Source organism: Amyelois transitella, chromosome 10, assembly GCF_032362555.1.
Source record: "Amyelois transitella isolate CPQ chromosome 10, ilAmyTran1.1, whole genome shotgun sequence".
In the NCBI taxonomy this organism is placed as follows: domain Eukaryota; kingdom Metazoa; phylum Arthropoda; class Insecta; order Lepidoptera; family Pyralidae; genus Amyelois; species Amyelois transitella.
Genome location: NC_083513.1, coordinates 4,880,585 through 4,893,948, shown reverse-complemented (window position 1 = coordinate 4,893,948; position 13,364 = coordinate 4,880,585). Strand labels below are relative to the sequence as shown.

General features: G+C 33.5%; 2 protein-coding genes across 2 annotated transcripts in view; one reads left to right on the top strand and one right to left on the bottom strand.

The window, feature by feature from the left end:
• LOC106137730 (homeobox protein abdominal-B) overlaps positions 1-13,364 on the top strand; it is a 90,755-nt gene that overhangs the window by 14,276 nt on the left and 63,115 nt on the right. The window contains exon 2 of the mRNA XM_060946312.1: positions 9,777-9,817. The gene's annotated coding sequence lies outside the window, so the exon portion shown is untranslated. The remainder of the gene's footprint in view (positions 1-9,776; positions 9,818-13,364) is intronic.
• Positions 1,532-4,072, bottom strand: LOC106137619 (uncharacterized). Its single transcript, XM_013338478.2, has 5 exons — positions 3,980-4,072; positions 3,341-3,460; positions 2,845-3,018; positions 2,315-2,471; positions 1,532-1,653 (listed from the first exon to the last, which is right to left on the bottom strand). The coding sequence occupies exons 1-5, from the start codon at positions 4,070-4,072 to the stop codon at positions 1,532-1,534; spliced, it is 666 nt and encodes a 221-aa protein (XP_013193932.2).

Here is a 13,364-nt window from a genome sequence, read left to right as displayed (position 1 = left end):
TTAAATCTACTATTTTTTGATAAGTCATTGGACAATCAAATAAAACGAACTACTTAAAAAGAACATTTTATTAGTAACAGCAAAAATAAACTAAAAAAATATTATGTTAAACATTTATAAAAAATCTGGCATTTACAGATGGTACTATTATTTCCAATGTGTCAGATAAGTATTCCAATATGTTTTTTTATTTATTTCAACTAGATATTCTTGTTGCTATTTTCACTGCGTCCTTTAACTTCTTACTGTTCACTTACTAGTTAAAATGGCCTGCATGTAAGCCTACAGGGCGTCGGCGCTCTAGTACTTCTGACATCGGAGCAGCTAAAAATATAATTAAGAATTACAAAAATGTCGATAAACTGATGTTCTACGCTATACATATACGAAACTGAAGAAACAAAATTTGCTTACAAAAATACTTCACAGATTTGAAGCTTAACATATTTTCGTATAAAACAAAATCTAGCTGACATTCCGATCGACATCTATCCTACAAATGTAGGATATTTATTGTAACTTGCTGTGTCTGTGTTACATTTTGGCGATGGGCTAGCTACTCATCTCTAAGTATTTCTTAGGTAATCTCAATTCCGCCATAGGTAGATAAGCCATCCAGCTAAACGGTATGAGTCTTGTGGATATAAGGACGTGAAATTTTAATGAATGAATAAATAATAAGAACACAATAATTATTATAATAATAAGGGAAAGAGGCGTGATTTTATGTATGTATGTAAATAAACGCTTTATCACAATTTAAGTTCTAAATAACTAGTTCATATCCATCAACACGCACCCAAGTTATATCATAGAAATCACCAGTGCAGTATTAAAAGCCGAATAAGAGCTCTGGAGACGCCGAGAGTTCTGCTCAGCGGTGATGCCGAAACCCAATCTAAGCTGTATTTGAAAAATAAATTGCGATCAAGCAAATTCAATCACGTAAGAATACGTCATATAGTTTATTTTTATTACTGGCCTATTTACTAAAGCAGTATAAACATCATATGAATTATCAATTATATATTATAGATAATATGAATTATCAAATTTGATACCTCATAAGCGAGTGTTAAATGGCACATAGAAGAAAATATCATGAAAGTTGAACGACAATAAATACTATCGTAATATTCCAATTAAAATTTCGTAATATTCCAAGTTCGACTGGCAGAAATTACCTTGTGGCATTAAGTCCACTTATTTTATCTTTTACGTGCATAAAGTTTAAATAAATAAATAAAAGGGTAGAGTTAAAGTCATCTTATAACTTTACCATAATATCTAACTGTCACTTGAATAAAACGCTACATAGATTTGTAGGTTAATCTAATGCAAGAAATTTAGGCAAAATCATGTAAACAATAAAATACAATTTCAGGGAGGGAATGAGTTGTTAGAAATCGTTATGTGATTTTGATGTAATACCTGTCCACGACTAGAAAATCCAGTCCCCTTTTTATTTGAATAGCATTGGACTAATAAATTTGTCTTTGGAATTTCTCACTGCATTCTTGAGTTCAACTTCCTAATTATTGATACTTTTCTGGAAGTTCATACCAATTGCATCCATTCCACGACTACCAGGAGCTGGTCTTGATCCACCTTCACGTCTGTAGGAACGAACTACTATTAAAAAGTAGATCCATACTGAAAAGCAAAAATTTTGAATTAAAAAGGTATAAATACCTAAAAAAGAATGAAGACAACCATCCCAGGCCACTGTACATATAACTTTGCACATTGCCAAGAGTTGTACTCCAATAAACGTATGAAAAATAACTTGGAGGCGTTTGATCTTTCTGCAACTTTATTATATAACACCGTAGCACTAGTAAAAAGTATATCCACAAAGCCATTACTGGAAATTAAAAAGAACGACACAACTGAATTAGCTTTATTACTCGACTAAATTGTTTTTCATCTTTGCGTATAATTGCATACGGTGGTTGCTGTAAAAATTTAAACTAGCTACTTAACTCGTTTGCCAAACGTCATATATTTTTAAAGTCTTTATTATAAAAAGACGGACTGTTTTACATAAGTCCCGTTTCCCCTTTTTTAATGGGTACCTATTACCTTTGAAGAAAACATCGATTGTCATTCAATCATGAGCATCATAAAACATCATTGTAACATACGTGGATGTTTGTATGACTATGTCTAATTGAGCCTCTTTCCCGAGAGTTAGACAAGACTCATTTTAACTTGCGTCCACCCTTGCATGCTTTCTTTGCTACATCTTTCTCTCTGTTGCATTTTATACGATCTCAAGATTTAGTTTATATAATTAATAATTATTAGCACTTACTGCCAACATCAACAAATGCGAAAATGAATTCAAACACTGGGAATGAGCCTCCAATCTGCAGACATGCTGACACATACAGCATGGCGTAAATAAAAGACACCAAAATTGATAATGACACTGCTACCATAAATTTTAATACAGCTTTTCCCTCATTTCCCTGCGAAAAGAAAAATACCTTAAAGCCTCGAAAAAATACATTAAAATATTTTCTGCCATGGGCTTATTCGATCCCTGTATTTATTCTACCGACCAGGAGCAACCGGAATAAAATTAATTTATAGGTGTTTATTTAATCGTTATTCAAAAAATTTCGGTAACGCGTAACAGTTTTATCCAGTTTATTTAGTTTAAAAATATAAGACACCCACATTAATAACTAATACCTATTAGGTACGTTCCTAAATAATTAGAATCATCATCAAGATCTCAAAGATAATTGTTATTTTATATAAAACTGAAAGACAAAATGAAAGTGAAATACTGTTTAGTAAGTCGATGTTTCTAAAACGATGATCGATTTGAAGACATACCATGGACATCCGTATCAGTAAGTAGATGCTGCTCATCAAGAAAATTAAATCGAATAACAAAGCCACCCATCCGAGATATTTCACAGCCATCACCAGAGGAACTGTGGAATTTGCGCTCTCAGGACTTAAACAGGACGGGCCAAGGCCGGTGTTTGCGCCGAAACCAAAGCTGAGCTGCATAAAAGATATTATTATCGTAGTAAGAATGCCATGCCAATTTTGTTAATAAGTCTTATTTAGTAGATAACTTTAGTGGTGTCTTTAAAAAGTAAGAATTTTAATTATACACTCTTTTCCTATATTACAGATGCTTTAGTCATATTTTCCTTTTTATGCTCACCAATACGTCGAAAGTGAAACGTAATTCATCATCTGGACTTCCTTGTTCATCAAGGCCATACCAAAACGAATGTTCTCATACCTAAATGGCAGTGCCAGAGTCTTAATTAAAATTACTGCTGCTACATCTATAGTTAAAATAATCGTCACTACTTACGATATTATTAAGATTGACGTCGACGACATCTGGGCGCGTAGCACTCGTGCTGATTATACACGACACGCGAACCATGTACGAGTGTCTGATGATTGCCCAGGACACTGTGGGGCTGGTGACCTGTAGAAAAAATGATTACATAGTTAACTGAAAGCAACAAACTTAAAACTAATCAAGATTAAAAAACAAATAAAAAAAGGACTAGCAAAAGTCTGTTGCAGTTTTTCGGAGCTATGAAATTCAGAGCCTTAATTTTCAATGATCATAATTAAATCAATCAGAATATTTTAAAAGTACAAATTTTTTTTTCACTTTTAAGTGTAAGTATATAATGGTCTTAAGACAACGAGCTTCACTGTAAAATATTTTGAGATCGTATGTTAGCTAAAGATATGATAGGAGAGTATATATATAGTTATAGTGTATAGTTTGATAGTTTAGATACACTCTTCTATCATATGTTTAGCTAACATAAGATGTCAAAATATTTTACAGTGAAGTGAAGCTCGTCGTCTAAAAATCATCCTGTAAGTGGTGTAAAACTTTATTTCCAGAAAGCGGTGGCTGATTAATCTAAATATCTATAATTTTTAGTAAAGCTTTTAACTTAGTCGAACCCACCGTGATAAAATAACTTACAATTCCTAATACAGCAATAATGATAACAGCGGTCTTCAGGTCAGCAATGCAGCCGCAACATTTCTCCACATCGGGTATATTATTCCAAGGCATAGTATTATGTAAAAAACCATTAAAATGATTAACAACATATACAATTGTTATTGGACCATCCATAAATGTGACATATTTAATGTCAGCAATGTCTAAATATATGTCATAAAATATATTTTTCTGTTCTCTTTGCAATGAATATGCACTTACAATTCCGGTGTAAGTAATTAATTTAATAGGAATATTCAAAACTATTAGCATGCATCTTAGTTTGGTAGTTCTTTAAAATAATCGTCAAAAAGCAATAGCACTATTGTACTATTTAAATATAAACTTATGATTTTTACCGTCTAGTGTGAAATTTTTGTCGTATCATGTTGCAAGTAAAATGGAGGTTAATATCTTCATAGATGCCAGTACGAGTAAAGCCTTATTTTGTTAATACTCTGGTCGTAATGCGTGGCTTAACGTAAGCGCCAAAAAGCCTGGATTCAGCTTATTGCTTCCCGGAGGCACGGAGCCGGGCGCGCTGCCTCTTAACAAGATTACATTGGTACAAGAAATGCAGAACCGAATAGAGATTTCAATTATAATGTGTACGTATATGAGTACAATAAGGAAGATAGGTAGTACAAAGAAATCTGAGTAATGTCTGTCTGAGTATACTCCTTTATCTTTGCATTCCTACCTGCTTTAGCTAACATTTGTCTATTACAGGCTGTAACTTAACACATACCTACCTAATTCGGCTTCGAAACGAAAATATATTTTCAGTGTTTGGTTACTTCCTAATTTCTTATTATTAATAGAATATATAATTACACCTGAAGCAGTAAATTAAATCTATTTGTTTTATTATTTCTCGAAGAAAAGGTAAAAGGATTGATAGTACCTAATATAAGTACATTTATAAATGTGAAACAGACTCCCAAAAAGCATCAACAAATACGAAAATATTTCGTCAAGTGTTACGCGTCTAATTGCTAACTGCATTTGGTGATAAGCTCTTAGCTTGGAAGATAAAACGATTGAGATAATAGCGGGTGGGTAAGCCAGAGATGGGGCCTCTAAAACAAAATTAAAATTGGACCCGAGACGCATACTCCGGAGAAAATAAACCTTGATGGCAATAATGAAGGGTAAAATTTTTAATAATAGATCATTAAATAATCCAATCCCTTTATACTTACTTAGTAGTTTTAGCTTTGTCCTAGTCTCGTAGAATATTTTTGGAATAAGTTCTTTTCCGTTATAATACACGCATTACTTATTCAGCAGTAACATAAGATATCGCATAATAATGAAAAACCATATTTTACTGAATAACTTAGATGTTACGTAATCGTTGGTAGGTAAATGTATTAGTTTTCCATTGATCATATATGTATATGCAAGAAATCTATTTCGTAATTGGATGATTCAGTCAAAAATTTTGAGCTAAATTTCTATGCTATTTCCTTCATGTTCTCACCACTGTTTCTTTCATAATTACCTGTGAGTTAAAATCGTGTAATCTAACTCGTGTGTTCCAAAAAAATTTTGTTCTTTAGGTGTACCTACTTACCTGCTGTTTACCCATTTATAGTAGCTTATAAGTAGGATAAGCTTCAGTCATTTATGCAGTCAGTTTTGCAGTTGTGTAGTATCAACCGTCGCTATAGCGCAGTTTGCTGCCAGTCTAGTATTGATCGGTTCACTCGCTTGTTTCAAATTCAATTCGCAGAGTGGGAATAACAATAAAACGGGTCCGTGTATCTCCGGGTATCACCTGCGCCCGTACGTGCACTGAAAACCAAACGAACAAACTTTAAACAAAGGATGCCATTGCCGATAGCTCAAAAAATCATAAGAAAATATATATAAGTAGGTACGTAGCTTATCTTATATCTCGGTTGTACAAAAATGGATAGTCAATATTTCTTGCCGAAAATATAAGTTACCGCAGCCATGACATATTTTTACACCACAAAACGCCGATGTCTTGTTTAGGAACATACGATAAATAACCAGTGTTTCCACGAAGGAACACCCGTGCGCAACATTCGTTCCCAATATGCGACGCCTACCAAGAAATGTCAAAATATTTCATACAACCACTTTTTGTGTATATGAGAGGCGGTCGTTCTATGATATATCTCTAGTTTTTACTGCGAAGTTTCTGATCCTTGTCGTACGCGGCAAAAACCCGCCTCGGGGCCGAGTCACGAATCGCGATGTGGGTCTCGTGATAAATCTTCACGAATCCCGCTTTATTTATTAAGTTGTATGGTGTTTTACGATGTACGCCGCAGGGGCGCTCATTACGCCTCTGCCAAACGTGATGAAAAAACTTTTCCCGCCAATGTCTTCGTGCAACATTAATTACGAACTGGGAAAGTTCGCTGAGGCGCGCCTTTATTATTTCTTTTGCTCGCCGACGGTACAATTTTACGATTCAACTTTTCTAGAATGGAAGGGACGGCTCGTTCCCGTCGTAGAACTGATAAGAATATATCGAGTAATATAGGCAGTAAAAACATTGAAGACATCACGTAGCAAAACAGGTCTCGGAGTTTTATGTCGGCAATTCGGGGCGTGCACAAAAGAAATGCTAACGTCGGCGCGGACGTGACGCCCGCTTACTTCCTATCTATTTCCAGATAAGTACAATAATATTTATATAAGACACTGGGTGTAATAAATTTATCTAAAGTTTCACATTCATCTGGATTAAAAGCTAACTTGTCTTCTTATCTGTTTTGATAACTCAGCGGCTTCTTTATACTTATATCGTTTTCTTTATTTTTTTAACTTTAATTTCATACAAGTAGCTTCGGATTCGAATGTGTGAATAAACCTTATACTTACGTAAAATATTTTTTTTTTATTGTGAAAGTCATGTTTTTCAGATAATGCACTTTTGGAGACCAAGTAGTAATTTATTCACACTATAAAACTTCATACTTAAAAGCGCAAATTATTCAGTTCAGGTTACATCAGCGTGATAAAATTTTAAACATTGAGCACAGGGTTTATCCTCCTTTTTTAATGAAATACGACATAACGGTTCTTAGTGCACTTACGAGTTTCCATTCTGGTACTGAAAACATTTTTAAATTAGGTAAGAAGTATAATTGATCGTATAATGTGACATAGGGAACCACTCTCAGAAATTTGAAAGAAGAGAAAAGTCTTATTTGTATACTTATAAATCATGCGGCATATTAGATATCTAAATAAAAATGTCGCATGATTTTTAGATAGCACAAGTGTTATTCGTACGAGTATTGATGTCAAATTGATTAGAACAACCCTACATAAGCGTGCTCATAATTTAGTTATATAGGTATATATATATAGGTACATATTATAGGAATTCGAAGAAATGGGAAAACTACCGTATTATGTAGATATATTACGAGTAGGTATGCCGATTTCGATCTGTACTACATAATTAGTAGGTATTATATCTAATTTTATATATTCTGTAATTATTCAAAACTTAAGGGATTTTGTATTAGCGAGTTCAGTTTAGCATTTTCACATAAAACATTTTTTGTAGGTATCCAGCAAGTCTAATGGAACCCAACTAGACGTTTCAGCGACCCCCTTGGTCTCGTAGTCCAATAACTACAGAGGGCGTACCTTGCACTTAATTTATGCTACTATAACTCAGTCGGACGGCTCCATAGGTAATTTAGATGTTTGTAGCAACATTGTCGTAATGAGAACAGACCATTTCAGGTTTATTGGCTGCACTCCAAAGAATGCCCTGATGAGGGCAAGGAATTGTTTGTTTACTTACTTATTTGATTCCATCATTCAAATTGTTTGAGAAATAGGTTTATCTTACTTGAAGACACAAAAGTAAAGTAAGTATTATTTTTAATATATATAAAAGTAAATAAATAATAGTATTTATGAGAAAAATCCATCTTATAAACATTTACTGACCGAAACAAAAATAATTAAGGTAGACCTCTTGTGATACGTCTAAAAGCGAAATATCTAATAAATATAATGGAATACTACTTACTTAAAATTATTCCGCTAAAACAAACTAGAATAGAAATACAAACCGCCTTCGGAAAGTACTGCTAATGTATTGTTACTAAAAGCAGCAGTATTTTATTTGCCTTAGTATTTAACTACTAAGTAAGATACGTTAAAATAGGGCAATACAAACTAGTTAAGTAGAAATAGACGAAATACTAACTACCTGTTTCCATCTATTTTGTAGACGTAAATCGTTTACTGAACGGATACTGCAACTTTGTAAACAAGTAACATTTCTAGGACACGAGTAAGTTAGATTTATTGGAATATTGGAATTTCAAGCACTGAAAATACTTTGTTGGTGTAAACTCAAGCCTAACCTCAAATAAATACGAACAAAATTATTTAAAAAAAAGATAATCCTAAATTTTTACTCAGTGAAATATGTGGGGTTTTGTATCTACACCTTCGCATCATTAACAGTTAAGTAAAATGTCTTACAGGTTTCGATTCTCAGTCACCACAATTTTATCGATTGAAAACTAAACTTTATCGGCATAATCATAAGGCAAAATATCCTGTCGACTGTCAAGGTGTTTATGACCATTTCAAGTCGCAGTGGATGTTCAGGTTTAAACGAAAAAGCTCATAATATATACAAGATATGGCTTCATGTGGCAGTTTGTTAAGAAGTTTATAGTGCAGCCAACACGGTTCTAGTTACATGAATTGAGAGAAAAAATAAGGCGGCGCTCCTCAACATAAAGTATAATTATTTATACGATTGAACCCCCATGACTGGTAAAAATATTAGAAATTATATACGAAAGTAGATATGACGAGTAATTGGACATGGCATATATCACATTTTATGTGTAGGTGGGTAGTTATGATAAACGCTACGAGAAGCGTGGACATGATGTTGGAATGTTATTAGAGATTTTATTAAACTTTTAGTCGTAAAGTCGAACGTATGGTGGTTATGTCTTAGACATATTTAATTTGTGATGATAATGGTGCACTAAGTAGGCAAGTTGATAGTGTGGCTTAAATTTTGGTGCCGAGAGAGGGTTCAGAGTACAGGTGTGCTCGTAAAATGTACGTTTTATGGAAATATAAGATCCTTGTCGGGTGTCGCTACACGGCGACGCTCTTGGCCTCTTGAGAATGTAATCTCTTGGAGATACGTTGCATGTACTTGCTTATATATTATGTATACAACATTTACATTTGCCGTACAGGGTTGCCTCTTTTGTGGGAAAATGTTTCACATTGTATGAAACAACAAAAGAAAACTTAAACGGGTTCTTTATCCGAAGCAATCAAATTTGATAGCGATCAAATAGGCACGGCTAGCTGTTGAATACTTGAAATAGCTGACTTTACTTCCGAATTCTCGACTGCCGACGAATCGATAGTCGATACCAATAAAACTGCGTCGATTCGCGAATACATAAAACGTTGGATTCGAGTCTGGTGCTCTCTACATAAAGCTAGGAGAGGGTACCAAGTTTTATTGCAAAGAATTTGCATATAAAGTAACCATTGAAGAAAAGCGATCTTGGTGTATTTTTTGTATTCATTGTTCCGAAGGACGTGAATCCTAGAGTTTTATGGATCGTGATGTTTTCGTTTAAATAAATAATGGCATCAACATTTTTTTACTGATTTATTTGAGAAAGATATTTTTTGTTGACGTGTTTAGTTACATTTTTGGTCGTAAATTTGTAGATTATCATCTGTAGACTTTATATCTACATTAAAACTAATTTATTGTTCTCTTTTTCAGATCCATGGCTTCTTGCAATACGACGGCGAAAGTATAACTAGGTAAGTATTTAATGAATGTATTTGAACATGAAGTTTATGAGGTATGTTAAAATGAGAATGCTTAACCTATGAGTTTTGCTATTTTCATTATAAAGATGTTATCACTAAGTGTGTTGATATTACGTCCACTATGTATAAAATCCATCGACAGTACCTAAAACTACCCACACGGGTAACATTGTCTGATAATGCAGTGCCATAAAATTCAAAACAGGTAAAGTTATGATATAAAATAAAGAAAAGGCAGAATGTAGTGACCGCGGGGCGTAGGTATCCAGTTCCTAATAAAAACGATATTTAATTGACGATAAGGACTTGCACCGCGAGGCTAATAAACCGGGTTTATTATTACTGTGTAAAACGCCTCTGTATGATAAACATAAGATTTTACTGGGCTAAGGCTGTACTTAAAGGTTTACAAGATTTTAATCAGAACATACATAAAAGGGATAGGCAGAGACTACGACTTTCCTCTTATCACGATCCCTGAATATCTCTTTCGCTTTAACCCTATTCATAACTCTCTCCATGCAACCTCGTATGGGCTTACTATTTATGAAGATGAAGAATTTAATATATAATATTTTTGGTATGCCATTTTCTGTTTTTCTTTTTCTCATGGTGCAATAAAGAGTCTACCTATCTGTCTATCTACTAATCAGTCAAACACATTTTTTGCAATTAGGTACCTTAATACCTCATTTACTTATGCGTTACTTAACGTATGCAGTAAATATCTCAAAAATAATGAAGTCTTTTAAAATCAATGAATAGGTAATTTATTAAAATGATTAGTCCCTGTGTTCACGCCTGACTGATGTTGATTGGTCTATAAATCGCTTAACATTTATTTGGTAGTAAAAAACTACCTGTAGCAGTAGGTAGTCTGTATAATAAAATAGGTATGTATTTTTAATTACGTTAACATATGAAGCATACAATTAATACAATTTTAACTCCTTGAATAAAACCGTAAAAAAGCTTTGAAATAAAAATAGATCAAGTAGTTTCAGTAAAGGTACAAAAGACAAATCTAACTAACCTAAAAAAGTTCATATGATTTAATTATATAACTCTGAGCTTTAGCGATATTGATATAAGGTGTTATCTTCCGCCAGTTTCAAGCCTAAAAAATCATGAATGCCGTGAGATACAGCAAGTAACTAAGTTTGCGTGTCACTTTGTAACGTATGACTGCACATAGTTGCATTTCGTCGGTAATGCAGATAAAAGGCGCTACGGAGCACAATAGCGTTTAAGTGATAGTTATGGCACTTTTTATAGGCAGTTAGATTTATTTTTACTGCATTGTTTGTTTTAATGCGTTTTTCGCGAGAGGTCGCGACAGTTGATTTCTCATTCATTGCGTTTAACGCGATCTAGCTCTGGCGCCTCAATCGATTGTGCTTTATAACTGTATTAATGATGAGAATAAAATGGTATTATGGGAAGTTAAAAACTTAACATTTATACTTGAGGCTGAGCGTTGAAAATATGTACATTGACGTATGCCGTGTAATTGCCACAGCCAATGAAAATATCTCTTAATCTCTTCCTGTGAATTTTGTAAACATCAATAAACACAATTGCATGGTGCATCTTGAACTTTAACAGAAGGTTATGCCGAAAATAATGAAAAAAGCTGACCGTAATTTTAAAGATTTAAGCATACAGACCAACAGACTAAAATAGCGACTTTGTTTTATACTATGTAGTGATTACCAAAAAGTGGTAAACTTTAAATGTCTGGTAGAATAAAAAAGTACATTAAAAATGAGCTTTGTAGAAAAACTATCCTTTATTGTATATCTAAGATTTTATAATAAATTACCAAAAAGTGTTGTTGAAATGTCTGATAGAAAAATCAAAAAGTACATTAAAAGTGAGCTTTGTAGAAAAGCCTGTTACAGTACGGAGGATTATATTAGTGATAAACATGTGTGACCCGAGCTTGCAACCAAAAATTCACTTGCATTTAAGAAAATCTTATCGTTATTTATTTGACGAAATATTCGTATTGACATAATTAGTTCTACATTCATTCATGTTTTTTAATATAGACAATGTGCATTCGTCCACGATTTAGATTTAAGAGATCTATATTCGTAAATCGACGTCCGATGAAAATGCTGCAGTGTAATTCGCTTCTTCTACACAAGCGGTAGAAGATATAATTAGATTTAAGTTATGTGACTTCAATAAGTTATATTATGTTACCAATTTTTGAAAATGAATCTATTTCATAAATTCTTAAATTGTAAGACTACTGTTTTTAGACAAAACTTTTAAAGTGTAATCATCAATTGTACAATTATTGCTTCGTAAGAATATTTAAGCATATATTGTTTTTGGTGGACTCTGAGCTTGAATACCTAGATAGCTGAGAAATTTATTTCGATTTTCATTTTTAAACTACATGTGTGAGACTACGCACCAATCTTATGCTATGTATGTTTGAAATCTCGTGCAAATATATTTGAAATCTTATGCGACAAATATTTCTAAATAAAAATCTAATTTAATAACACAATAGTCTATTGTTGTAAAGTTTTTATATCATACGATTGTATGTGTCTTTTGAGCTTCAAATAAACCTTCAATATATCTACCTTAGGTAGGTTTAGAAGTAACAATAGCATCCAATCGGCTTATTACAGTGCCCCACGACAGACCAGGCCCGAGTGGGTCTAATCAGGAAATATAGGGCAATAAAATGGCCCGGTGGCGGGTCTAATCGAATTGTCGCGTACCGCCGTACCCCGTGCGCGGCTACGGACCGTATTTTGACTCTTATTATCCCTTGATTTACAATTACGATCTCATTGAGAGAAGGTAATTGGTGCTGATGAGATTTGTCTCTTGGTAATTGTTATTAGAGGCTTAGATAAACGGGATAAAAGGGTTACATTTTTAATATATGCTTACATACCTACATAATTATCACGCCTATATCCTACGTGGGCGTGAGCCAAAAATTTTGAAGAGATCAAGAGGCATAGGACACACATTTTTAATGTTACATTAAAATCATGCAAGAACTTCTTTAATAATAGAATTGTTTTCCAACTATGCTTATATCTATTAACACACGTAACAATGTATGTATCTATGTATTGTTCAATTGTCATGCTATCCGCTATGAAATAATTGTTATATTCTTACGGAGAACAGACAGATAATCTGTGTGTTGACATAGTTTTGTTAAAAAATTAATATCTTCCTAGTATTTTTTTTCTATTCGCCCTAGATATCTTGAAACAAAGATCTCATCAAAAATTCAGCATGTGACTTCTGGGATGTGTACAATAAATCAGTTTTACAGCGTTCCTGTGTCATTTCAGTCGTCGAACGGCATAAAATGATAATTTTACTGCGCTCCCCTTCCGTCTTCAGGAGTTTACGACAATTGTGAAATGTATCGACAGTTCGGGTGTCACCTAGAAGGTGTATCAATATAAGCGCAGCTTTGGTAAACTTTAAGAGTCACAATGGCGAACATTTAAGGTTGAAAATCGTCCGAGAAGACGTTTTCTCTTGGTGGTTTGCC